The 27,061-nt window shown below is 46.9% G+C and overlaps 1 protein-coding gene across 1 annotated transcript in view; it reads left to right on the forward strand.

Annotated features, from left to right (window-relative positions):
* TPST2 (tyrosylprotein sulfotransferase 2) overlaps nucleotides 1–26,226 on the forward strand; it is a 33,080-nt gene extending 6,854 nt beyond the window's left edge. The window contains exons 3-5 of the mRNA XM_082253207.1: nucleotides 3,127–3,177; nucleotides 16,330–16,373; nucleotides 25,550–26,226. Coding sequence (XP_082109333.1) covers nucleotides 3,127–3,177; nucleotides 16,330–16,359 — 81 coding nt within the window. The 3' untranslated portion in view covers nucleotides 16,360–16,373; nucleotides 25,550–26,226. The remainder of the gene's footprint in view (nucleotides 1–3,126; nucleotides 3,178–16,329; nucleotides 16,374–25,549) is intronic.
* Nucleotides 26,227–27,061: the final 835 nt, after the last annotated feature.

The following is a 27,061-nucleotide window of genomic DNA, read 5'->3' on the forward strand; positions in this document are numbered from 1 at the left end:
CTGCAAAGGTTCAGGTGATGTCTGAACTAACTAAGGTCCCCCTTATCACCTTCCAGGGAATTGATTTACCTAGGTCTGATTCTATTTCTGACCAGGGTGGTCCTTCCTCTGCACAAACTTCAGGGACCATAGGCCCTGATTCACCGGCTGCTGTCGCACAGTTCTCTTTCCCATTTTGCACACAGCTTCTGAGTCTGGTGGTATCCACCTTCAAGACAGTTTTGTTTGCACAGTCTTACATGCAGCTCTGTTAGCAGGTTCGGCTCCATAGAAGGATTCCGAAGTTTGTGACGAGGTCACGGGGTCCTCTAATAGACGCCGCAAGCGTTCAAGGGCCATGGTGAGGCCAGTATCCTCGGCTAAGGCTCCTTCTGCAGTTCCTGCAAGGAATTAGGAGCGAGGATCTTCCAATCTTCCTGGTGGCTGTAAACGTTCCTTGGGGGTTTCCTCTGAGAAGACCAGTTGTCCCAAGGGCTGATCTACCATCCTGCCTTGCAGTCGCTGGTTTTAAGTTTTGAGTACCATCAAGGGCCAGGTGTCTGTCCTGGCAATCTTCTTTCAGCGACCCCTAGCCACGCACTCTTTAGTTCGTACCTTCATTCAGGGGGTACGACCTGTGGCTCCACCTGTACAGTCTCTTATGCTGTCATGGGATTTAAATTTAGTACTTTGGTTCTCCAGAAACCGCCATTTGAGAATATTAGAGATTCCCTTGCCTACGTTAGTTTGCAAGGTGGCCACTTGGTCGTCGGTGCATATCTTTACAAAATTCTATAAGGTAGCTACGTTGGCATCCGTGGATGCTTCTTTTGGCCGCAGAGTTTTGCAGGCTGCTTTTTGAAGAGGGGCTGTACCCTCTTGTGAGGTGTGTTTTTTTTTTTTTTTTTTTTTTTTTTTCTTTAAACCTTTACTTTTCAGACTGGGCTCCTGTTTCCTGGTTAAGGGCTCTTATGTTTAGCCTAGGGTTTATTTTCCCCACCCCTCATTTTTCTTTTGGCACTGTTTTTGGACGTCCCACTAGTAATGATTAATGGAGCACTGTGTCCATCGATGAACAAAAGAAAATGGGATTTTTGTACTTGCCGTAAAATCAATTTCTCTGCGTTCGACGGACACAGCACCCACCCCTCTATGGAGTTCTGATACTTTTAATACTACTTGCTACTAAACTGATTACCTAGAGCAGAGAGGGGGGTTATATACAAGCTGAGGACAGCCCCTAGGCATAGCCAGGTGTTTTTTGTTCTGCCTAGTCCTACTCCTCCAATATAACCCACTAGTTATGATTTATGGAGCACTGTGTCCGCCGAGGAACGAAAGAGAAATGGATTTTACGGTAAGTACAAAAATCCCATTATTTTCTGATGTGTGTATGCGTGCGCTTAGGTTGTCCTCTCAGCATCCTGGGTATGTGGAATCTCTGGTATATTACCATTGACTGACTAGAGATAACCTCGGGATGCTCATGTAAACAAAGAAGCAGTCTTCAGTTCACTGGATTACAAGAAATAGTACAAGTGTGGAGTTCAGCTAGAGACCGTTTTGAAGGATGCCCAAGCTCACTCCTTCTACTGACCATAGCTTCTGATCCAATTTGCCACCTCCTGACCTCTATGCCTTTTATATTGAAACTGCCAATCACATATCACTGTTGATAGGAGGGCCCGGAGAAGAGTGCCTCTAGAAGTTCTGGTCACTTTTTGCGGGATAGAATACCTGGGTTTTGACAATGTCTAGATTCACATTTCTGCCCGAAAGTATTCAATCATTTGTCAGCAGCAATGAAACAAGATCAGCCAGTTGGAAATTTGCGGTGTTCCATGTTTACATATTAAAGTGTTACCCTAAAAATAAAAACAAATCCATAGATGTTTGTTTAGTCATATATATAGTACTTCCTGTGGTTGCTGTTTCAAACTGACCACGCTAAGCATGGAAACATATCCTTGCTGGCATGGTCAGACTTGTGCCACTCCTCACAGGAGCCTCTCTGTAAAACGTTCAGAGCATTCAGATGGGAACGTACTTCTGAAGTGTGTGATCCATGTGTTTACTCCCCCAGCCCCATTGGCCAGGCAAGATGCAGCTAGAAGCCACAAACCAATAGAAGTTTTCTGATCTGCTCTCAGTTTCTCTAATTCCCAGTTAGAAGTAGTGATCTTTTCCCTGCCTTCACAGCTGCGGACACATCAGGGGACTGTTGCACGTAGGATGAAGGAGTCCTACTCTTTAGGTGGCTGACAGCTATTAACACTGACTCCTAGCCTCAGGCATGAAGTCAGTGTGAGTTGGAGAAGAGAAGCTGCCAGGACCTGAAGAGAGGAGTCGGCAGGAGATGAACGTGAGGGAGAGCTGTAGGCTGCCCAGACTGTCAGCTGGAGTCAGGGCAGGCTGATGCAGTGTGTGAGCTGGAGAGTGGCTGGAGCAGATTGGAGATGGGGGAGGACTGTAGGCTACCCAGCATACAAACCAATCTGTCAGTCTCTGCCCGCCTACTTCTAATCAGACCATTCCTTCACGGCAGGCATTGACAGCCAAAGAAGGCTGAGCAGTCCTGTGGCTGCAGATTCAAACACCACAAAAAGATACTAAACATTTACTTTTCACAGCCTGAGTCACTGACAAGTTTTCCTGACACCAAGAGAAAAATGGTGGCGGGGAGGGCACAGCCTGTGATTGACCGCTTCATCTCTGTACTTGTGTGCAGGGGATGTGTCTCATCCCTCCAATCCCTCCTCACTGATGTAAATTCAGCTCTCTGCCCCCTACTTTTTAGAGCCGAGAGATCCTGTGTAAGTTATGCACTTTGAATGGATGAAGGGGAAAGACAGCTGCAGTTACACAAGTACAACTGATGTAGGAGAATTTGTTTCATCCCTGTGTATCACCTGAGGCCAGTCACTTCACTGTGTATGTCTGAGTATATGTGAGGGTTTACAACCACTTTAAGGTTTGGGTTTGTAGCTCACAGCAGTTACACATTCTTATTGGTGTTGATGTATGAGATTGAGGAAAATATATTTTCATTGCTCCATTACGTCTTATGTTTTTGTTAGATTACTTTGCCAGTACAGCCTGTATGTGTATAGTGTTTAATGTTTGACTGAAGCAATACTTTTTTTGCAGATCTTGAAGGGAGATTTTAAAACCCCAAGCAGCCTGAAAGGATATGTTCAGGTAAAATATTTATTTTTCTTTTTAGTCAGATAATCTTCTTTTTTTTTTTTTTTTTTTCTTTATCGTAAATCACGGGACACAGAGCAGCCATATTCATTGCTATCTGGGTTATACGCCACCTATAGGTGAATGGACACTGGCAACCAACAAGACAGGAAGTCCCCCTCTATATAACCTGTCTCATACAGGAAGTTCCTCAGTTTTTTCACCAGTGTCTGAGGTGATGGTCACATTTGGAGAAGCTCTCCAGATTTTATTTTTTAAAGAAGAAGAAAAAAGATTATGTTCTAATCCCGGTTAAGATTTCTGGATCCAAGAGGATTGGTAATCAGATCCATCTGAAAGTGGAAGACTAAAAGGATGGTACCTGAGCCTCAGGAATGGAAAAACAAGGTATTGCCTGTAAGCGACCTTTTTTGGCGCTGGACCCTGGGATCCGGACCCTTGGTAAGACCAACCCCAAAGGCGTTCCGGCAGGGTGCTCTACAGGTCCAAGAGAGTGGCCCCAAAAATTACGGGGACCTAGGTCTTGATGATCGACAAGTGACAGGACCCGCCGTGATGGGTGAAGATTGGATTCTTGTTATAGACCGAATCCGGCAGCAGGAATGGTAAGTTCACTTTAAATTATGTTGCACTGTTACCTTCTGATTTAACAGATGCCGGGTGCCATGTTTTATGCCTTCACTAGGGACCGTGTATGTATTTACTGTGACAAGCGTAACTTGGATGCCTTACAGTCTGTTCTTAAAATCTGATGCTTGCTGTGCAGGAACAGATACTGACAGGTTCTGTTCTGCGCAAATCCTGGCTGCGCAATCGCTCCCCTTTGTGGCTCTAGGTCCGAAGCATGGCAAAGTCCGCATTGCTTTCAGTAGCAGGTGATCGCACGCAAGTTCTGCTTCTTTTATGTCCACGAGCATGCATATGGAGCCGGGAACGGGCGTGTCCTTGACGCGTTGGCCTGCATGTGGCTTGCGGGCGTGCACGTAGCACGCCGCACATACACAGTAAGCTGCACAAATGGCGTGGCATTTGAGGAGTGTTCTCGGCGGCACAAGCTTCTGTCAGAAGCTGGAGGGGACACAGAGCAGTGGCAGCTGGGGCGTGAGTCACTGTGGGTACATGCTTACAGGCACTAACCGGTTCTGCTACTTTGGGGATAACTGTGCTGTGTGTGATACGCTATTCAGCTTGGCACAAGTCTTCAGTACACTAAAGTTAGTACATAAAGTTTTTTTCTTGCATAAAGCAATGTCCTCCCGTAAGAGGAGTGGGGAGCACAGCAGGAAGGGGCACAAGTGTGCCACCATCAGGATTGGAAGATCCTAGCCGTGCTTCCTCTGTGTTTACCTCCCCTGAGATGCCAGGGGCGACTGGCCAATCTGAGCCATTATGGTTCTCAGGCATAGTAGCCACATCTGAAAAATAAATTTGTTTGGTGCGCTAAACTGGAATACTAACACTATTGAAGTGATGTAAACCACAAGTGTAGCAACCTGTGAAGGTGATAAACAATATAGTGATATATATGTGATATTGGTGCTATCCAAAATAAATATGTAAAAGTAAATGATATATCCCAACAAAAGGTTGGTATATCATATTTACTTTACATACGGTATTTATTTTGGATAGCACCAATATCATATATATATATCACTATATTGTTTATCACCTTCACAGGTTGCTACACTTGTGGTTTACATCACTTCAATAGTGTTAGTCCAGTTTAGCGCACCAAACTAATTTATTTTTCAATCATATTTTTTCCAAATTAGATAGTTGGATCTTTGGTTGCAGCAAACTTATAATTATCAGCGCACCCTTTTTCACATTTTCATAGTAGCCACATCTAGTGCTTCTGTCTCAGCCTATGTCCGTAAGGACGATTTGGCATTGGCTTTAGTCGGTCTTGAGGGTAAAATTGCTGGCATGGTTGCTTCAGCGTCACAAGAAGGGAGGAAACATGATAGATCCCCCTCACCTGAGCCCCCACCCCTGTTTTAGTTCAGGATTGGACAGAGAATGTGGAAGAAGTAGCTGTAAATGGCTTAGAAGAAGGCCAAGCCGAGGATTCTACTTCTGGGGAGTCAGGATCTGAGAAGCCATTATCAGAATCTCAATCCCAGAGATTAAATTAGTCTCGCTGAAATGGTCAGGTCTGGATTTAAATGACCTCTCTTGGAGATTTCTGAAGTCTTCTTCCTCATTAAGCCCTTCTCAAAATCCTCAGGCTTCCCCCATACCTCTGCTCTTAGAACAGATAGTATATGCTGATTGGGATCCTCCTGATAGTAGTTTTGGTGACAATATATCCAAAAGATTTCGGGGGGAAGAGTGCGCTGCTACCAGTTAAAAGGAGAAGTAAACATCCTTCTTTTAAAGGTATTTAACACTCAGATGCCCAGTGGTTCTAATCCCAGGCAGTTTCGACAGCCTCAGCCATCTGGATCTGGAGCCAAGCCTTTAGGTCAAGGGCAGAAGAAACCCTGGGCCCAGAGACCTACCAAGCCTAGCTCTAAATCTGCCTTGTGAAGGTAGTCTGGTAGGGGGAAGGCTGCTACGGCTCTCGGAGGCCTGGGTCGAAATGGTTCAGGACAACTGGGTTATTTCCACAGTCTTGCAGGGGTACAAACTAGAATTTTGAGTGTTTCCTCATCCTTGCTTTGTAAAGTCAAACATACCTGCAGATCCTCTAAAAAGAAGATCCTTTTTTCTGGCGCTGGACCATCTAAGGTCTGAAGGAGTGATTATAGTGGTTCCAGACAGCGAGAAATTCAGGGGTTTTTACTCAAACCTTTTCTTGGTCCCAAAGCCAAAGCGTAAGACGTGAGACCTATTCTGGATCTCAAAGCGCTTAACTAGTTTTTAAACATTTGAAATGAAGTCAATTTGCTCAGTCATGGGCTCTCTGCAAGGAGGAGAATTTTTAACATCCATAGACTTCAAGGATGCATACCTTGATAGGCCTGAATGATAGAAAGGTTTTGCAGTGGAACGCCATCATTTTCAGTTCATGGCCCTTCGGGCTAGCCACGACTCCACAAGTGTTCACACTAGCTCCAGTATTGGCTATTCTAAGGTCTTAAGGGATAGCAGTGGTAGAATACCTGGACCACTGGTCAGCATCTACTCTAAGCCAGAATGTGTTCCAGGCAGTTCAGTTCTTAGAACGTCTGGGTTGGATTCTGAACTTGGCAAACTCAGCATTGCAGCTGCTTCAAAGTCTGGAGAATCTGGGTTTTCTTGTAGACACCGTACAGGCAAAGGTATTTTTGCCGCCAAGAAAGGTTGTAGCCCTGAAGGATCTGGTTCAAATCTTAAGAGGGAAGCAGTATCCTTCTGTACGTCTTTGCATGAGGTTACTAGGGAAGATGGTGTCCTCATTCAAAGCAGTTCCTTATGCTCAATTCCATGCCAGATCTTTACAGAACAACATTCGGTCAGCCTTGAGCAAAAAGATCCAGGCCTTAGATTGTCGCATGTCTCTAGTGCCAGGGGTTTGTCAGAGTCGAAGATGGTGGTTGGTAGCCAGGAATGTGGAGAGCAGGAAATCCTTTCTTCCAGTAGTCTGGAAGGTGGTGACTACAGATGCCAGTCTCTCCCGCTGGGGAGCAGTTCTGGAGGAAGCCCCTGTCCAAGGGAAATGGTCCTGTTAGAAAGGAGCTTCCCCATCAATATCCTGGAAATCTGAGCAATTCGTCAGGCATTAAGCTACTGGACGCCCAGACTTCGGGTACACCCCATCAGGGTGCAATCCGCCAATGCCACAGTTGTGGTCTATATTAACCATGAGGGGCACACCAAGAGTCAGTCAGCCCAAAAAGAGGTGGGTCACATCCTATCCTGGGCGGAGAAATTTGCTCCATGCCTGTCGGCTGTTTTCATTCCGGGAATATAGAACTGGCAGGCAGACTTTGAGTTGCCAGCAGATGTTTCTGGGGGAATGGTCCTTGAATCCTGAGATCTTTCCATTAATTTGACAACACTAGGGGGTCCTGGGCGTAGATCTGTTTGCATTTAGGTTCAACAACAAGTTGAAAAACTGTCCAGGACCAGGGATCCACTCGCAGTTAGAGGGGATGCCTTGGTGACATCCTGGGAGCAGTTCTCTCTGATCTATGCCTTTACTCCGGTTCAGCTGCTGCCGTTCAGGATTCAGGAAGATGGGAAACCAGTAATCCTGGTGGCTCCAGCCTGGCCCAGGAGGATTTGGTATTCACAAATTCTAAGGTTGGCAGTGGGAAGGCCTTGGGTTGACCTGTTGTCTCAGGGTCCGATATTCCACCCTGCTTTACCGTCTCTAAATTTGACGGCTTGGCTACTGAAGCCTGGATTTTGAGGGAGCGGGGCATATCTGGCCCTGCAGTCTCTACCCTGATAACCACTGGGAAACCAGTCTCTAGGGGCATTTATTACAGAGTCTGGAAATCTTACATTTCGTGGAGTGAGGCCAGGACGTGGCATCCCCATAAATATATCATTGGGACAGTTCTAGCCGCCTTGCAAGTAGGGGTAGTTAGGACACTAGCCATAGGCACTATAAAAGGTCAAATTTCAGCCTTATCAGTCTTTCCAAAGACCGATTGCTTCACATTCCTTAGTCCGAGCCTTTATTCAAGGGGTGCTACATAGGCTTCTGCCAGTGAGGCCACTGTTGTGTCCTTGGGATTTACATTTGGTTCTGGCAGTTCTACAGAAACAGCCTTTTGAGCCCGTTTGGCATATTCCTCTGGTTCTTTTGACCAGAAAGTTAGGCTTTTTGGTTGCAGTAACCAGCTTGAAGAGTATCTGAGTTAGCAGCTCTTTCTTGTAAGGAGCCATTTTTGATTTTGCATCAAGATAAGGTGATTCTATGTCCACACCCAGGGTTTGTGACCAAGGTGGTGTCTGCTTTTCATTTGAATCAGGACATTATACTGCCTTCCTTCTTTCCAAATCCCCAAACAGCAGAGGAAAATGTTACATTCTCTCGATGTGGTACGTGCATTTAAGGTCTATTTGAAGATGTCAGCTCAGATTCGGAAGATTGACCTTTCTCTATCGCTCATTGACAGACGTAGTCTTCTTGATTCTCAAGAGCTGGGTTATGTTGTCTCCGCAGGAGTAGGACTAGGCAGAATGACAAAACGTTCTGGCTCCACCTTAGGGGCAGTCCCTGAGGGTATATCCTCCCTCTCTCTGCTACAGGGAATCAGTTTTTTTCTGTCTAGTCAGGAGTAAGGACCTAAGTTCCTTGCTGGGATCTTTTGGTCCTGGCAAGACTTTTTTCTTTAGAAAAAGACATTTTTTAGGTAGTTTTTCTCCAGTGTTTTTCCTGTGAGATCTTCAAGCAAAAACGCCGGACTGGGCGACACTTGTGGTCACCCCAGCCGGCCTACGAGCGCGCGCAGACCATGGCATTGCGCTTGGTCGGCCGCGACACATTCAAGTAAGTATGCGGGGACGGGCTGGATGTTGAGATCCAGTGGTCACCCCGGTTTCTGCCTACGAGCGCGTGCAGACCAGTGCGCTGGGTCGGCCGCGACGGAGTCCCAGTAAAGGGACTGACTTTGCGAGTTAAAAGTCTCGCTTGGACGCCAGGTACCAGAGAGTCGAGGCGTCCACAAACCCCCACCCCGGTGGAGAGGGTATTGTGAAGAGAGGGTGCCTGTCGGTTCGGTATGGTGAGTAAACGTTCCCTTTTTTCCTCATTATGAGGCAGTATATATTATGGGCCCCTCCATATATGGTCAGTATATATCTGATACTTACAAGTCCCCCTTGTAATACAGCATGTGTTTGTGGGAAGTGGACTTGGTTCAAGAGCTAACACTCTACCCAGCAGACTGTAACATTACAGCAGACATAGGAGGTATAATCCTACCTTATGTGCAGTGTATCTCTGTAGATCCATATGTCACCTCTTAGCAGAGTGCAGGTGGATGTGCTGGGAAGACGATATCGGCGGTCCGCCGCCATTTTGCCGTAGACCGAATGCATGTATGTCCTCAGGTCACGCCGGCCGCCATGTTTTTGGAGTCTTATGTCTCTTCTATGGGGGCGGCCATGTTTTGTGAGCCCAGCTACCTCGTGGAGGGCTGGGAACGCCGGAAGGCGTACACAGGGGGCGGAGCCACGCCTTCTGCCCGGGAAAAAGCAAACAGCTCCTTCCAGTCTGTGTAAGACAGACGCTGACTGCAGTTTGTTGGAAACTGCACTGCATCGGTTGGTGAGCCTTGGGGGTCCCTCTCTCTCTCTCTGGGATCGAGAAGCAGGTACTCTAAGGGGCGCTATTGCGCTAGGGGGAGACACACAAAAAAAAAGAAAAAGTTTTTTTGTTTGCTGGCAAAGGTGTCCTGTATTAACATGGACCCTGCCACTCATGTATCTCCTCCGGATCCCCTCGAGGGGTCTGCGGGATCCTCCAGCACCCCATTGAAAATTGAATCTTTGTCAGCTATTATGGAAACTTTTGTGTCCCGGGTGGAAGTGGCTTGTCAGGGACAGGGCGCAAGAAAGCGACCCCCGCCTAACCCCTTATTATCTGAAACCTCGGATTCAGACTCTGAGCCTATTTCTGCAGTTGCAGGTACTTCATCTGGTATTGGTGTCTCGGGTCCTGTCTCTTCAGACAGTGAGGAGGATGTTTCGGCATCCGCCATAGCCCGAGAGGAAGCGTTGGTAAACGCACTCATTGTATCTGTTCAAGAGACTTTAAGGTTACAGGGTATTCCATCAGAAATAGCTGAAACTGAGATCCCTTTTGGGACTAAAAAGCGCATCAAAGTGGCGAAGGTTTTTCCATTGCCCAAATGTTTTGGCAATCCAATCGAAGAGGAATGGCGTCTGCCAAAACGCACTTTTAATATTTCTAAACGCATTGACAGGCGTTATCCGTTTGAGGAAACCCTTATTAAGAAATGGACAGAACCACCTGTGGTGGATTCACCTATTGCTAGATTGAATAAAGCCACGGTTATTCCTTTAGAAGACGCTCCGTCTTTTAAAGATCCAGTGGATCCCAAGATAGGAGCTATGTCTCGCACCATGTTTTCCTTGATTGGATCAGCTTTCAGACCAATAATTGCTATTGGTCTGGTTTCGCAGGCTGTAACTGAATGGACCAAGTGGTTACGCCGGGACTTAGAAGAAGTCCCTCAGGCGGTATCAGATTTGTTGGAACAAATGATACAGGGGTTACAGTTTGTATGTGATGCGGCGTTAGACGCCACTCCATTAATGGCGCGAGCATCAGTCTCAGCAGTGGTTCTCAGGCGTATACTGTGGCTAAAAGGTTGGTTAGCCGACCAAGGTTCCAAAAAAGCATTGGCTAATATCCCCTTTTCAGGAGAGCGTCTATTTGGAGCCAACTTAGATGAGATCATTAAGGATCTCACCGGTGGAAAAAGCACCTTTTTACCGCAAAATTTTAAAGGTAGAGGAACTCGTCAAAGACGAGGGCCTTCTTTTTCTGCTCACAAGAGGTTTTTTCGTCCAGCGGGTGAAAAAACGAAGTCCTCCAAAGCTCCTGCAGGAGGCGTCAGGGGTCGTTGGTCGGGCAAGCAAAAGCCCGCCCCCTCCAGACCTGAAGATAAACCATCCAAAGCCTGAAGGTGCGCCCCCACCCATAACTGGGGTGGGGGGACGTCTTCGCCGGTTCCCGGATCCATGGCTTTCCAGAATCCCGGACAAATGGGTTTGCGAAGTCATAAGGTCAGGGTACAAGATCGAGTTTCGATCTCTCCCACCGGCGCGATTCTTCCCTTCCAATATCCGACTATCCGCAGATCGTTTAGAAGATCTGCGGAGAGCAGTCACAGATTTACTACAACAAGGAGTGGTAGTCCACGTTCCTTGGACAGAACGGTTTCAAGGGTTTTATTCAAACCTGTTTACAATACCCAGGAAAGAGGGCAAAGTGCGTCCAATTCTGGACTTAAGAGCACTCAATTCTTTCGTCAACATAAGAAGATTCAGAATGGAGTCCATTCGCACGGTAGCAGCCTTCCTGCATCCAGGGGATGTCCTAGCGTCCATAGACATCAAGGACGCCTATCTTCACATTCCCATTTTCGCAGGACATCAGCGTTTTCTACGCTTTTCCGTAGAGGAGAACCACTATCAGTTTGTGGCGTTACCTTTCGGTCTTGCCACGGCTCCGCGGGTCTTCACAAAGGTGTTGGCACTTCTGCGCCAAAGAGGTATATCGATTCTAGGTTACCTAGACGATCTTCTGCTTCATGCAGAGTCTCCTCAGACCTTGCTACAAAACATAGAAATTACTATGATTTCTTTACAGGAATTCGGGTGGCTGGTGAACCAGCAAAAGTCATTTCTGGTTCCCACCCAGAGGCTCGAATATCTGGGTCTAATTCTAGACACAGTCAGGACAAGAGTTTTTCTTCCGGTAGGGAAACTCCGAAAGATTCAAACAGCAGTCCAGTTGTTACTGTCCAACAGCTGGTCTTCCCTTCGGACTTGCATGAGGGTTCTGGGGTTGATGGTGGCTTCATTCGAAGCAGTCCCATTTGCCCAGTCCCATACCCGAATTCTTCAGCAAGAGATTCTTCTCAGATGGAATCGGAATCCGGAATCCCTGGACAATCAGATACGATTGAGCAAACAGACCAGAGAGTCTCTGGTTTGGTGGCTTCGGTCTCCAATGCTCAGCCAGGGAAAGTCATTTCTGCCAATATATTGGACGATAGTGACCACGGATGCCAGTCTATCCGGATGGGGAGGAATTCTTGGTCAGTTATCTGCCCAGGGACTTTGGTCCCCGGAAGAATCCAGGTTACCGATAAATGTATTGGAACTGAGAGCGATCAGACTTTGTCTGATTCACTGGACCGAGCAGCTCCAGGGCAGCCCGGTTCGGATCCAGTCGGACAATGCCACGGCCGTGGCTTATGTCAATCACCAGGGGGGCACCAAGAGTGTCCAAGCGGCCAAAGAAGTGGCTTGCATTCTTCGCTGGGCGGAACGATTTGTTCCAGCAATCTCTGCGGTGTTCATTCCGGGGGTGGAGAATTGGCAGGCAGATTATCTCAGCCGTCAGACCCTGGATCAGGGGGAATGGTCCCTCCATCCAGACGTTTTCCACCAGTTGTGCCTACGGTGGGGCACCCCGGATGTGGATCTGTTGGCATCACGATTCAACAGGAAAGTTCAGAGATTCGTGGCTCGCTCCCGCGATCCTCTAGCAGAAACCGCAGACGCACTCATCGCCCCGTGGGGGCAATACCAGCTAATATATGCCTTCCCTCCTCTCGCGTTACTGCCAAGACTTCTTCGCAGAATAGAGGAGGAAGGAATCCCAGTAATCCTGGTAGCTCCGGACTGGCCTCGTCGAGCTTGGTACGCCGACATGGTCAGACTGGTGGCGGACGTCCCGTGGAGACTTCCTCTCAGGGAGGATCTACTGTCTCAGGGGCCGATCTTCCATCCTGCTTTACGATCGCTGGCTTTAACGGCCTGGCTATTGAGACCCAGGTGCTGAAGGACAAAGGTTTGTCAGCTTCAGTTATTCCTACTCTAGTTGAAGCAAGGAAAGCGACTTCCAGAAAGATTTATCATCGCACATGGAAGTCCTACATTGCATGGTGTGAACCTTTGGGGTTCCGTCCTCGGTCTTATTCGATTAGTCGAATATTGGCTTTTCTGCAACAAGGGGTTGAGCAGAAACTGGCCTTGAGTACTATCAAGGGTCAGGTCTCCGCATTAGCCATCTTCTTTCAGAAGCCTTTGGCTACTCATTCCTTGGTGCGGAATTTCATCCAGGGGGTGCGACATCTGGCTCCGCCAGTGCACGCGCCGTTACCCCCCTGGGATCTTAATTTAGTGTTGTCGGTTCTTCAGAAACCTCCCTTTGAAGATATTAGGGAGATTCCTCTACCCACGTTGTCCCAGAAGGTGGCCTTCTTGGTGGCTATTACTTCTGCACGCAGGGTGTCAGAACTGGCCGCATTATCTTGTCGTTCACCATATCTGGTGGTTCATAGAGATAAGGTGGTTCTTCGTCCGAATCCATCCTTCCTACCAAAAGTGGTTTCAGAATTTCATCTGAATGAAGAAATTGTATTACCTTCCCTGTGTCCTAAGCCCAGTCATCCTCGGGAGTTTGCGTTACACTCCTTGGATGTGGTCCGGGCGATCAGGGTATACTTGAAAACGACAGACTCGTTTCGCAAGACGGATTCACTTTTTGTGATCCCAGATGGACCCAAAAAGGGGTTGCCTGCATCTGCCGCGACCATTTCCAGATGGATCAGACAGACGGTAGTACAGGCTTATTCTATTAAGGGTCGGGAGCCCCCGTTCCCTGTTAAGGCGCACTCCACTCGGGCACTCGCGTCATGGGCCTTTCGCCATCAGGCGTCAGTGGTCCAGGTGTGCAAGGCGGCTACCTGGTCGTCGGTGCATACCTTTACTAAACATTATAAAGTTGATGTAATGGCATCATCTGATGCCTCGTTTGGCCGCAAGGTTTTGCAGGCCGCAATTTGAGGAGACCAGTGGTCTACCTCGAGGGTTTTTTCCGTTGGAAAATTTTTCTTTAGTCTCATTCTTTGTTTATAATGAGCCTTTAAAACTTCTAGTTTGGCACCGGTTGGGCCTTCTAGATTGGATTTGATTTTGTCAATCCCACCCCTCATTTGTGGCACTGCTTCTGGATGTCCCAGCTCTTGAGAATCAAGAAGACTACGTCTGTCAATGAGCGATAGAGAAAAATGGATTTTTGTAAGAACTTACCGTAAAATCCTTTTCTCTTAAGCTCATTGACAGACGTAGTACCCGCCCCTCTATCATTGAGTTGGGTTGGGTTAAATTCTCTGTACTGCTTTAAACAGAACTGATTCCCTGTAGCAGAGAGAGGGAGGATATACCCTCAGGGACTGCCCCTAAGGTGGAGCCAGAACGTTTTGTCATTCTGCCTAGTCCTACTCCTGCGGAGACAACATAACCCAGCTCTTGAGAATCAAGAAGACTACGTCTGTCAATGAGCTTAAGAGAAAAGGATTTTACGGTAAGTTCTTACAAAAATCCATTTTTTTGTTCGTACTGCCAGAAGGGCCCAGGAAAGGGCAGGCAGCATCTAGGTCTACAATTTCTCAATGGATTTGCCAGGTTATTATACAGGCGTATGGTTTAATAAGGGAAGGTTCCACCTTTTCCAATAAAGACACACTCTACCAGAAGAGTAGGTGCCTTTTGGGCAGTTCGCCATCAAGCTTATATGGCTCCGATTTGCAGGGCCTGCTACTTGGTCTTCAGTACATACGTTCACTAGATTCTATCAAGTGGATGTGAGGACCCAGGAGGATTCTGCATTTGGCCCCTGTGTGCTGCTGGCAGCTAGGTAGATCTTTTCGGTCTGATGGTGTTCTTTTCATATATTGTCCACCTCCCTTCAAGTGCATTGGTTTGGGACGTCCCAGATAGTAATTATTATGGCTGCTCTGTGTCCCGTAATGTGCTATAAGGAAAACTTGTAAAAATCCTTTTCTTGGAGTACATCACGGGACACAGAGGTCCCTCCCCCCTTTTCTCTAGGATGTTTATTGCTTGCTACAATACTGAGGTACTTCCTGTATGGGAGGGGTTATATAGAGGGGGACCTCCATTACTTGTTGGATGCCAGTGTCCATTCACCAAAAGGTGGTGTATAAACCAGATCGTAATGAATATGGCTGCTCTGTGTCCCGTGATGTATTCTAAGAAAAGGATTTTACAGGTAAGCTGTAGGAAAAATGGGTTTATTTGCATGTTCATTGTAATATATAATGATATATTCTCTAAAACAGAAAAAGTGTATCAAATTTACATTAACTACTTCCTCACCTCACTGAGCCGATTCTGGCATTTCTCTTGTACATGTAAAAATCACTCAGAGTCCCCAAACATTATATATATATATATATATATATATATATATATATATATATATATACACACACACACACACGTGTATATAAAAAAAATTGAAATACACTTTCATTTTATTGCAAAAAACCCAATATATAATCCAGTGCTTTTGTAAACTATAAAAGATGATGTTGAGCTGAGTAAATGGATACCTAACATGTCACGCTTTAAAATTGCGCATGCTTGTGGAATGATGCTAAACTACAGCATTTAAAAACATTTTAAAAATGTTTACAGATTGCCAGTTGAAAGTTTACAGAGGAGGTTAATTGCTAACATTATTGCTGTCATTATAATGTTCGCGGTGCTTCTGCACACTAGCACAAGGGGATGGGGGCATTTTAAAATCTTTTTATTTATTTTACACTGTCCCTTGATTTTTTTATCACTTTTCTTCCATAAACATCCCTTGTGATAGAAATAAGGCATGACAGGTCCTCTTTATGTAAACATCTGGGGTTTATAAGACCCCAGCTCTCTCCTCTACCATGAAAGGCATGAGATAAAAAAAAAAAATGTATATCGGTTTCTGTTTTCCCAGGAAAATAAATGGCAATGTTTACATCTGCCAGAATCGAAAGTGGCATCATGATGTTGCTTAGTCTCCCAGGACCACAGAGATGGTTGGGGATTATATGGTCCACAGACAGCTCTATGGTAACCTGGCAGAACCGCCAGATTGGATTCCGGGCTCGCCGATCACACGGGAGAGCCCGGAGAGGCGGCAGTGCAAGGTGGAGGGAACATTCCCTTCTGCTGCCTGTAAAAGCAGTCCAGCTGCTAATCAGCTGCCAGGATGGCTTTTATAAAAAAGTGAATCTCTAACTAAAAAAAAAGATTATCAGGATGATGCCTGTGGCTGCACGCATCATCCTGATATCCATTTTTCAACCTAAGAACGTCCTATGGATGGGAAGTGGTTAAATAGGGCTATGTTCAAATGTCTGTAGGTATAATGAATGCTGCATTGTCAGATTTCAAGGTCAGTGTACTTCCTACCAGTAGGTTGAGTGTGTCATTAAGGGTAATTAACTATCATACTATTGTGTAAGTTTATACAATTCCAATATTCTACTAAATCCTTTGTGTATTATGAAGATATTACTGTGCAGGTACTGTCACTTGTAACTTTCCTCTCACTGGAACAATATCACCAAATGCTACAGAATTAAAAAAAAAAAAAAAAAAAGACAATTTTCTCAAGGGAAGTAACACAACTACAACATCTTTGTTTCTTCACAGGTTCATCAGAATAACTCTTCACACTGGTGACAGCAAATGTTTAGGTAAAGCTTTATTTAGCTGAAGTTATGTAAGCTAAACACAGTGCTGATGTTTAAAATAGACTCTTACTTTTTCATAGCATATTCATTTGTTCAATATACAGTAACATGTTAAGACATTTGTGAAAAGAACATTTTCATCAAGCTAAACACATGTCAGTGTATGATTAAACTGCGTACTAACTAGTTGTGGGGATTTAGTGCATCATGTCCTGCATGGCTAAGTGATATGACTATCCTGGAACTAGCATGTGGCCCCAGATAGTGTCAGTTTACTTCAAAGACTGTTTTACTTGATGGTAGATTTGTTTTAATGTTAATGTATATAATGCTTTAAAAATGTGTTGATCTGCAGTAACCGCCTATAAGTTGGTAAGGTGGGGTTAGTCCAGAAAAAAGTGCAGGGTCTGTGTCAGAGTGGCCATTATTCACTAACAGCCAACCTGACGTCACATCCCCCACCCCCAGGTTCTACCCAAAGAGTATCTTCAGTCTTGCCAAAAATGCAAAGTCAGCAGCGGCAATTATTAAAAAAAAAAAAAAAGACACTTGACTATCCAGGGATCCAAACTTGTCGTCGCCCGGGCTGGGTTCTTTGCTGGCCTTCAGGTCCCTGGTGTCGGCATGTTTACTAAGGAATGTTGCATAGTTACATAGTTACATAGTAGGTGAGGTTGAATAAAGACAATAGTCCATCCAGTTCAACCTGTGTAGGTGTGTGTGGCTGTAATCCTCTCACATACCCCTTAATGTTCTGATTCTTGAGATGTAAGTCTAAGAGTCTTTTGAAAGCCACCATACTACCCGCAGAACCCACCTCTTGTGGTAGAGAATTCCACAATCTTGTAGCCCTAACAGTAAAGAACCCCCCTCATTGCCTGAGGTTAAAACGCTTCTCCTCTAATCGCATTGTATGTCCTCGAGTCCTCATGCAATCCCTTCGAATGAACAGCTTTTTTTCTAAGCTGGGATCCCCATTGAGATATTTATAAATTGCTATCATGTCCCCCCTCCGACGTCTCTTCTCCAGGGAGAATAAATCGAGCGATTGCAGACGCTCTTCATAGTCAAGGTCCTCCAATCCCCTAATCAGTTTAGTTGCCCTTCTCTGGACTCTCTCCAGCTCCAACACATCCCTCCTGAGGACTGGCGACCAGAACTGGACCGAATACTCCAGATGAGGTTGGACCAGAGTTTTATAAAGTGGAAGGATTATAGTCTTATCTCTGGAATACATCCCTTTCTTTATGCATGCTAATATTCTGCTGGCTTTGGCAGCTGCCGCTTGACATTGCATGCTATTGCCTAATCTATCATCAACCAAGACTCCCAGATCTTTCTCCATTTTTGATTCCCCCAAGGGTTCCCCTCCTAACGTGTATTGTGCTTTTATGTTTTTAGTCCCCAAGTGCAAAACCTTACATTTCTCCACGTTTAAACCTCATTTGCCATGTCGTTGCCCACTCTGTTATTTTGTCCAGGTCATTCTGTAGGATATCTGCTTCATGCTGTGCAGTTATTGCCCTGGCCAATTTTGTGTCATCTGCAAAAACTGATAACGAACTACCGATCCCGTCTTCAATGTTGTTTATGAATAAATTGAACAAGGTTGGTCCCAGGACTGAGCCCTGGGGCACCCCGCTTACTACCTCAGACCACTCTGAGTATGCGCTGTTTATTACCACCCTTTGGACACGGCCTTTTAGCCAGTTCCGTATCCAAGAGCAAACCCTGCTGTCGATACCTGCAGACCTTATTTTATAAATGTCTGCTGTGACTCCTTGCAACTTCACTACCCAAGCAGCGCTGCATGGCCTGAATGGTCCCACAGCCTCCTGGGACTTGTAACGTGCCTAAAGGTTGTGGGCGGGATAGGGGGAAGGGCAGAGATCTTGTACTCCAGTCACCTAGGGTACTCCACTCCCTCAAAAACCTCCAAAAGTAAGTGAAGAAGGGGAAGGAGGGGTTTAAGCACCTTAATGTAAATAATGCAATTTGATGTATTAAATATTTAACTACTTTCAGTTTGTAATTATGTATGTACATTGTACAGCTGTTTTTTTTTTTTTTTTTTATTCCAGGGCCAGGGGGGAGTGCAGGAATGGTGCTTTACTGTTCCTCTTTCATCTGTACTTTGGGCAAGTCTATGGGTCATTGGAAACTCTTTTGCTAGAACAGAGATAAAAACTGCAGCAAGTGTAAAGTGCAGTCACCTGTAGATATTACCAAATTCTAAGCTGTTCTGACCGCAAGCCTAATAGTACAGAAGATTACCTGACCCTTTTGTCCTCCACATTCCAGTTGGCAAGTGAGGAAGCCCATCATAGCAATAGGAATATGAGGAGGAATGGGAGCAGCAAGCGCCTACACTATGGGGTCTGTGTATAAAAATGGCAAACATATATTGCACAAGCTCAACAAAACCCGCTGTATTTTGTGTAATATAATTTTCTACTTTGATCTTGAGCACCATCTAGTGGCCATGTTGCTTAAAAAAAAAAAAATAAATCATTATGGCTACTGGATGACGCTTAAGTAAAATTCAATGCAAAACCTTACTACTAAAAAAAAAAAAAAAAAAACACTCCCTCCCCCGTTCCTAACACCTATTCTGACTAACCTGTGTAAGAAAGATCTACAGTATATGCTTACCTTATTTTGGGCCACTTTGGTCTGGTCATAAGATTTCCCCCTGTGTCAGCTGCAGAGGATAGAAGCGCACGCTCCCTTTTTTTCCTTGCAGCTAACACAGGCAAGGAGGATAACGTGACCAAACTAGCAATCTGAAAATAGGGAAGTACATAGATCTTTCTTTCACACGTTAGTCAGAATAGGTGTTCGGAAGGGGGAGGGAGTCAGAATAGGTGTTAGGAAGGGGGAGGGAGTGTTTATAAGGGTGGTTAGGTTTTACATGGAATTCTACATTAGGATCATAGGAGATAATCATTACAGGAAATATGGCCAGTTTTGTTGGAACTGTGCAGATGTTTGTCACATTTTTCAGTAAAGTAGGTCCCCTAAGTGCTGGAGCTGGACTGGCTGACATTTGCCTGTAACTGCAGGATTTTTAGGTGCTGCAGGATTGTGCAGACAAACCTAGATTCCTACCCACCATTCCTGCAGATTATTTAGTTTGGAACAATCAAGCACTGCTTTATTCTATACAGTTGTAAGCAACAAAAAATTGATTTCTCTATCGTTCATTGACGGACGCAGTTCTCTCTGATTCATATCAGTAGGGTAATACTGCCCCCTACAAGTACAGGAGTAGGACACTAGGCAGAAAAAAGTTCTGGCTATGCCTATGGGCAGTCCCGGAGGGTACACCCTCTCTCTTCCTGCATAGCATGCCAGTTTTAATCTGCCTAGTCAGGAGTAAGGACCTAGTTCCTTGCTGGGATCTTTGGTCCTGGCATAGAAGTACATTTTTTTATGTATATTTTTTTTAGCTAGTCTTTTTTTTCTCTGGATCGTTTTTACTGTGAGATCTTCTAGCAATTATGCCGGGCTGGACGACAGACTGGACCCCCATGTCCAGTGGTCACCCCAGTCTGGCCTTCGAGCGCATGCAGGCCTTAGCTCCGTGCTGGGTCGGCCGCGACATGGTCCCGATGGACGGGGACTGGCCCAGCGAGTTAAGCGTCTCGCCAGGCTGCACACGACAGGGTCTAGGCTGATGTCGCAGCGTTCCGTGGCGTGGGGTCCTGTCATGAGATGGTGCCCGCCTGTGTTTGTGTTTCCGGTATGGTGAGCAAACGTCCCCCCCCCTTCCCTGGCGGACTTTGGGGTGGACGCGGGCCCTCTCCCTGGGATGGTTGGACCCTCACACTCCTGGGTTCCCTCTGTCCTGTTGGGACCCCCCTCCTCTCCACCCCCCCCCCCTTACCTCCCCCATCCCACGTGGGGGACTGTTTGGGCCTACCTGAGGCGGGGACCTAGTGTTCAGGTGGCATGGGGGGCCGGGGAGTGCGCTGTCCGCCGCGATTTTGTTGTAGCCTCTGCTGCTATGGGAGCGGACATCTTGGTACACCCGTTTTCAGCCATTTTGCGGTAGATTTTTTGCTGTGGAGGCCGGTGGGAGTGCCTGGAGGACAGTGTGTCATGAGGGTGGTCTCTCCCTCTCGGTGGGGGTCTGTTAGCACGTGCCTGACCTCCGGGGGGCGCTGTAGCGCTGTGGGGCTGCTTTAAAAAAAAAAGTAATTTTTGTCTTTTTTTTTTTTAAGTTGCTGGCGGGTTCCTCAGGTTCAGTATGGACCCTGCAGGCCATTTGTTCCCACCTGACCCCCTCACGGAGGCCACAGGGCCTCCCGGATCTCCATTGTCCGATGCCGTTTCGGCAGTTCGGGAAGCATTTGGGCCCGGGTGAAGGTGGTAGGTGCCCTGAGACGTTTCTCCGCCTGCCTCATCTGATGTCTCAGTCTGAGTCTGGCTCAGCTGCTGCAGACGTAGGGCCTCCCTGCCGGGTCTGTTACCTCGCACCCTCTCTCCTCGGATGATGATGGCATTTCTACCTCCCCTGCCGCGACAGGCGCTGGTGGATGCACTGGCTGTTTAGGTGTGTGACACCCTGCAATTTGGGGGTCACAGCAGCGGCTGTACCTGGGGCACAGGTGGCTCACATGCCATCTGGAGCTGCTCTTTTTGCTGGCTGCTCGTGTAGGAAGGGACCGTCCTGAGACATTCCCCTGGGGTGTCTAAGCGGCCGTTAGACGTTGCCCTTTTGGGGAGTCTCTGGTACAGAGGACTTTTCCGCCGTTGGTGGACGTACGGTCTCTAGCTGAATGGGACTACCATTGTTCCAGTGGAGGAATCCCCATCCTGTAAGGACTTGGGGATAGGATGGCGCGGGCTGTGGCCTGCGATCTGTACTCCCTGGTGTAGTCTGCACTGGGAACAGTGTTTGTTTTCCCTTGCCATGCAGATTGTGCCTGATGGGTGGAGTTCCATCGCCGTGACTTGGTGTGGGGCATGTCCCTCTTGCCCTGGGGGAGCTGTTGGACCAGCTGGCGCAGGGGCTGCAATTTGTTTGCGATGCCGCGCTGGTCGAGGCTCCCTTGTATGGGTCATCTTGTCATTTTCGGCGGTGGTTATTGTTATACCTGAAGGGTTTCACATGTACTGTCACTTTAAGGCTGGCTCCACCCAGGAGTGATGACAAGGGGCAGAGTGGCCATCTTTAGACACATGTAGAGATGTATTGATATGCAGAGCTGTCCTGTAATGCTGTACAGTGAGTCCTGAATAAACAACCGTTGTTCCAGACCAGAGTCCTGTGTCTCTCACAACACGGAGAATATAACAGTTATCCAGTGTCTACTTGACCGTAGTGTTGGTCTTCGGATCAAACTTCTACGACGGTCTTAATTGATCTCCCTGTTTAGGGGGATCACCTGTTTGGTGCTGCCCTGGATGACATTATATAAGGGTCTCACGGGGGGAGAGTGTTTTCTTCCACAGGCTAACAAGGGTAAGGGCCTTTGTTGCAGTCGGGGTTCTTCCCTTTCGACTCGCAAACAGTTTTTGTTCGTCCCTCGGGGGCAGTCGATGTGGCGAAGTCCTTTCAGACTTCCGCGTGTGGTTCCTTCCGACCGTGGTCTGGAGAACATGAGATAGTTTTTTTTTTTTTCCAAACCTGCGGACTAGGCCTTCTCGGCCTGAAAGTGCTTCCTCACCCAGGGGGTGGGGGGGGGGGAGGTCCTTGTCGGTTGAGGACCTGCGGCTGGCACGGATCCCAGGCTCCTGGGTTCAGGAGGTCATGCGGTCCAGTTGCAAGATCGAGTCCCGATCCGTTTATTTCCGGTAGGGTTTTTTTCCCTTCCAATGTACGGCTGTCCCTGGATCGCTTACTGGCGCTCTGTGAGGCAGTTCAGGCTCTGGTTCAACAAGCTGGACCAACTGGTCCTTTGATGGTTCCGTGCAAATCAAAAATTCAAGCTGGTATCAGTTCACACGGCAGTGGCTTCCCTGCATCAGGGGGGATTCCTGGCCTCCATAGACATTAAGCTGCCTACCTTCACATCCTGTTATTTTCGGGACACCTAGGGGTTCTCCGTTTTTTTTTTTTTTTTTGCCGTGGGGAAGGATCTCTATCGGTTTGTGGCGTTGCCCTTGGGTCTCGCTTATTCTTCTAGGGTCTTCACAAAGGTGTGGCTCCGGTCCAGCAAAACATATCGGTCCGGGGTTCCTGGCCGATCTGCTTCTCCGTGTGGAGTCTCCTACGGTGCTGACAAATGGATTTGGAAGTCCCCACGAGAACTCTGGAGGAGTTCAGGTGGGTTCTGAATGTTCAGAAGTCATCCATGGTCCCTTCCAGGAGACTGGACTATCTGGGCCTGACTTTGGACTTGCCCTCAGTCAGGGTGTTTTCTCCCTCCGGGGAAAAGACTCTTGGAACTTCAGACTGCAGTTCACGTCCCACACATGGTCGTCACTTCGGATCTGCATGAGAGTTCTGGGACTGATTGTGCCATCTTTCGAGACTGTCCCTTTCGCTCAATCCCTCTCGGGGATCCCCCAGAAGGCAATCCTTCTTGAATGGGGCTAGAATCCAAACTCTCTGGACTTTCGGATCCGGCTGAGCTGGCTGACCAGGGAGTCTTGAGCTGCAATCCTCCCTCCCTTTTTACCTGAACACTTATCACTGCGGATGCAAGGCTGTCTGGGTGGGAAGGAGTCCTCGGCAGGTTCTCTGCTTGGGGAGTATGGTCCCTGGAGGATCCAGGTTACTAATCAATGTCCTGGGGCTGAGAGCGATCTGGCTTTGCCTGGTTCACTGGATCGTGCACCTGCAGCTGCCCGGTGCACGTTCAATCGACTACGCCACAACCATGGCTTATGTCATTCACCAAGGGGGCACCAAGGGTGTCCTTGCGGCCTTGGATGTGTCAATTATTCGTTGGGCAGTTCGCCTTGTTACAGCTCTTCCGCTGTTCCCTTTCCAGGTGTGGAAACCTTGACGGGCGGATTGCCTCAGTCGACAGGCCTTGAATGCAGGCAAATGGTCCCTTCATCTGGAGATGTTTCTGCAGTTGTGCCTTTGTTGGGGGCAATTCAGACGTGGACCTGTTGGCGTCGCATCTACAGGATAGTGCTGCGGTTTGTGGCCCGCTCCCGGGACCTTCTGGTGGGTGAAATGGTGGCACCATGGGTTCTGTCATGGGCAAGAACATTTGCTAGGTTCAACTTGAACGATGCTGTGGCGTTTAGCATGGTCACCTGTGCATGGCTGCTGCCGGCATGGTCGTGTGTACGTGCTCACGGATGGGCCGAGGTCAGTCTCATCTGCAGTCTGCCTTTCCTCCTCCCAAGTTGCTGCCAATAATTTTTCGCAGGATCGAGGGGGAAGGGATTCTTGTCTTTCTCGTGGCCCTGGGCGGGCCTCGCCGAGCTTGGTACACTGTCCTGGTCAGGCTGGCCGCAGACGCTCCTTGGAGAATTCCCCTCAGGGAGGAGTTATTGTCTCCAGGGTCCATCTCCCATCCAACTTTGTGGACGCTGACTTTGCCGACTTGGCTGTTGAATGCCAGGTGCTGAAGGACCGGGGTTTGGACCACCCTGCTTGAAGTGTGGGAAGCGACTTCTAGGGTGATTTCTGTTCATCATACAAGACAGTCGTATATTGCGAGGGCTCCCCCTCGCTCTTACTCGGTGGCCCGGATCTTCGCTTCCTTCAATGAGGAGTTTGATCACAAGTTGGCCTTGAGTACTGTCAAGGGTCGGGTTTCGGTTTTGGGAAATTTCTTCCGAAGGCCGTTGGCCGCCTATGCCCTGGTGCGTGACTTCTTCCAGGGGGTAGGACACTTGGTGCTTCTGGTGAGACCTCCGTCACCCACTGGGGAACCTTGATTTGGTGCAGTTGGTTATTTTAGACCCTCTGTTTGCGAGTATTCAAGGGTATCCCCTGCCTACCTTATTACAGAAGGTGGCCTTCTTGGTTGCTGTCACTCTGCGTGCAGGTGTCGGCACTGGCGACATTGTCCTGTCGTTCTCCCTATATGTTGTTCATAGGGCCAGGTGGTACTTCGTCCGGATCCGTCCTTCCCTCTGAAGGTGGTTTGTGGTTTTCACTTGCACGGGGACATTGTATTCCCATCTTGTGTCCTGAGCCCTCACATCCTAAGGCATGTGCATTGCCCTCACATCCTAAGGCATGTGCATTGCTTACTCTGTTTAGAGTGCGGGCATTCCAGGTGTACTTGGTGACTTGAGTCTTTTCGTGAGTCAGCCTCGCTCTCTGTACTTACGGATGGCCGTGAACGGGACTGCCTGCGTCTGCTGCATCTATTCCCGGATGGATCGGACAGACAGTGGTGCAGTTTTATTCAATTAAGGGTCAGGTCCTGCCTTTCCCTGTTTTTGTGCATTCTACTTGGCCCTAGTGCTTCCTGGGCTTTTTGCCTTGTGGACATCTGTGCTCCAGGTTGCAAGTCGGCTACCTGGTAGTCTGTTCACACCCTTACCACGTTTTATAAAGTGGGTGTGCTGGCATCTGCAGATGCCTCTTTTCGGCCGCAAGGTTTTTTGCTGGCTGCTGTTTTGAGGGCTTTTGGCCTTCCTTGAGGGTGTTTACTGTTTTCAGGTGGGCCTCATCTTTTGTGTCCTATGTTGCCTGGTCGGCTGTTTGGCTTTGGGGACTTGTTCTTTTCTGCTGTTCCCACCCCTCATTTTATGGCACTGCTTTGGGACGTCCCTACTGATATGAATTAGAGAGAACTGCGTCCGTCAATGAACGATAGAGAGAACTGGATATTTGACTTACCGTGAAATCCTTTTCTCAAGTTCATTGACGGACGCAGTACCCGACCCTCTATTTTGAGTTGGGTTGGTGTTACTTTTCTAACACTGCTTTGATACAAAACTGGCATGCTATGCAGGAAGAGAGAGGGTGTATCCTCCCGGACTGCCCATAGGCGTAGCCAGAACTTTTTTCTGCCTAGCGTCCTACTCCTGTAGGGGGCAGTATTACCCTACTGATGCGAATCAGAGAGAACTGTGTCCGTCAATGAACTTAAGAGGAAAGGATTTTACGGTAAGTCAAAAATACAGTTTTTTTATGTGAAATGTCAGAGTCTCAGGACATGTTTTTTATGCCTTGTCTCGCAGTTTTAACTAATTCTTAGTACATGTCTTCCTCAATACCCGATTAATGTGTAAAAACCTGTATTACTTTCTTTTTTCAGAGTTGGATGTACTGTTCTATAACGGGACCGAAGAGATAAAAAAAATCCTTACAGTTATGAAAGGAAACTAGATATCCAAGCATATTGCTTGCCAAATATTGCCAAACTGTGACTGTCTATAGAGTGGAATGTATTTGCACTTGTTTGTACCGCTGGATTCTTTCACAGCTGTCAATAAGAAATGATTTCTGTAGCTTATCTGACCTTACTGTGGAGAGGAAGTGATCTGTGGATCTTTTAGTCGTCACTGAATCTGCAGCCAGTATTTTGTAATGAGCCACAGCCATTTTGTACCACACCATTACACCACAAGATCTGTAGCTGCCCAGCGTCTAGTTATTTGAACTGACGGAAATGACGCTTCACTAATTTATATCCTATTTGTTTTTAAAAGGTCACTAAACTGATGAAATGAAGGAGCAAAGGCAATAATTTTCAGTTTTAATGTTTAGGTTTTTTTTTATTAACAAAAGGTATCCGGTACATTGCAAACATTACAATTGCATTTGTTCCAAGTGCTTCAGAGCAAAATAAGACTGGATAGCTCACTCGCTGAAGAAATGTACTGATAACTTTTAAATGTATTCTACAAATCTCTATTTAAATTTTAATATATGATTCATTCATTGCATTCAGAGTTTCCATTCCTATTTCATTATATTAAACCGTTTAATGAAGTTGTAGCCTTCACGTGTCTTATTTATATATAGGTGCTTTAGTCTATAAAAGCTAGCAGAAAAAAAAAAAAAAAACATGATTGCTGGAAGCCACTTTGCACACACTGGGACAATTTATGAAAAAGGATCACAGAGTAGAATAAAATTGTTGGTAGAATCCAGAGCAGCCAGTCAGTTTTAATGTTCAGTGTCACTCCACTTACATGTGTTCATGTTTTCATATATCAGCACAAATGTTCAGCAGGCAAATGCATGCACAGAAGAATTTTTAGTTTCCCCCTGAAAGTGGGAAGGTCAGAAAACATAACTGCAAGCAGTTTGAGTCCCATGAAGAAGTAAATCACATGGAAATTGTTGAGTAAACGGTATACATACAGCCTTGGGTAAACACTTTACAGTGCTGAGATCACACTCCCAGCACAGTAACAAACGGATACTGGAAAGCTCCCATTGAATACTTGCTTTCCAATCAGGTGACTGCCAATAACAGTGGTCACATGATTAGAATGCCCACTTCTGCCTCCTGGCATTTAGATCCACTTAAAGGGCTGTGAGATGGTGGCAGGAAGGGGTAAAGCAAATGACACCTAAAACTGAGATGGTGTATTCATTTTTGTGATCTAAATGAACAGATGTATTCTGTAAAAAGTACACTCCTATACTGACCACCTCTTTATTTCCATTTAACTTTAATCCAGTGTGCTAGATTAGGTGCCAATAATGGGAAGCTCCTTAACCACTTAAAGACCACCCACTGTACATATACTACGGCAGGGCGGCCCTTAAGCACAAAATCACATACATATATGTGATTTTGCTTTAAGGCTCTAGGGGG

Source organism: Pelophylax lessonae, assembly GCF_965119305.1.
Source record: "Pelophylax lessonae genome assembly, chromosome: 1".
Lineage (NCBI taxonomy): Eukaryota > Metazoa > Chordata > Amphibia > Anura > Ranidae > Pelophylax > Pelophylax lessonae.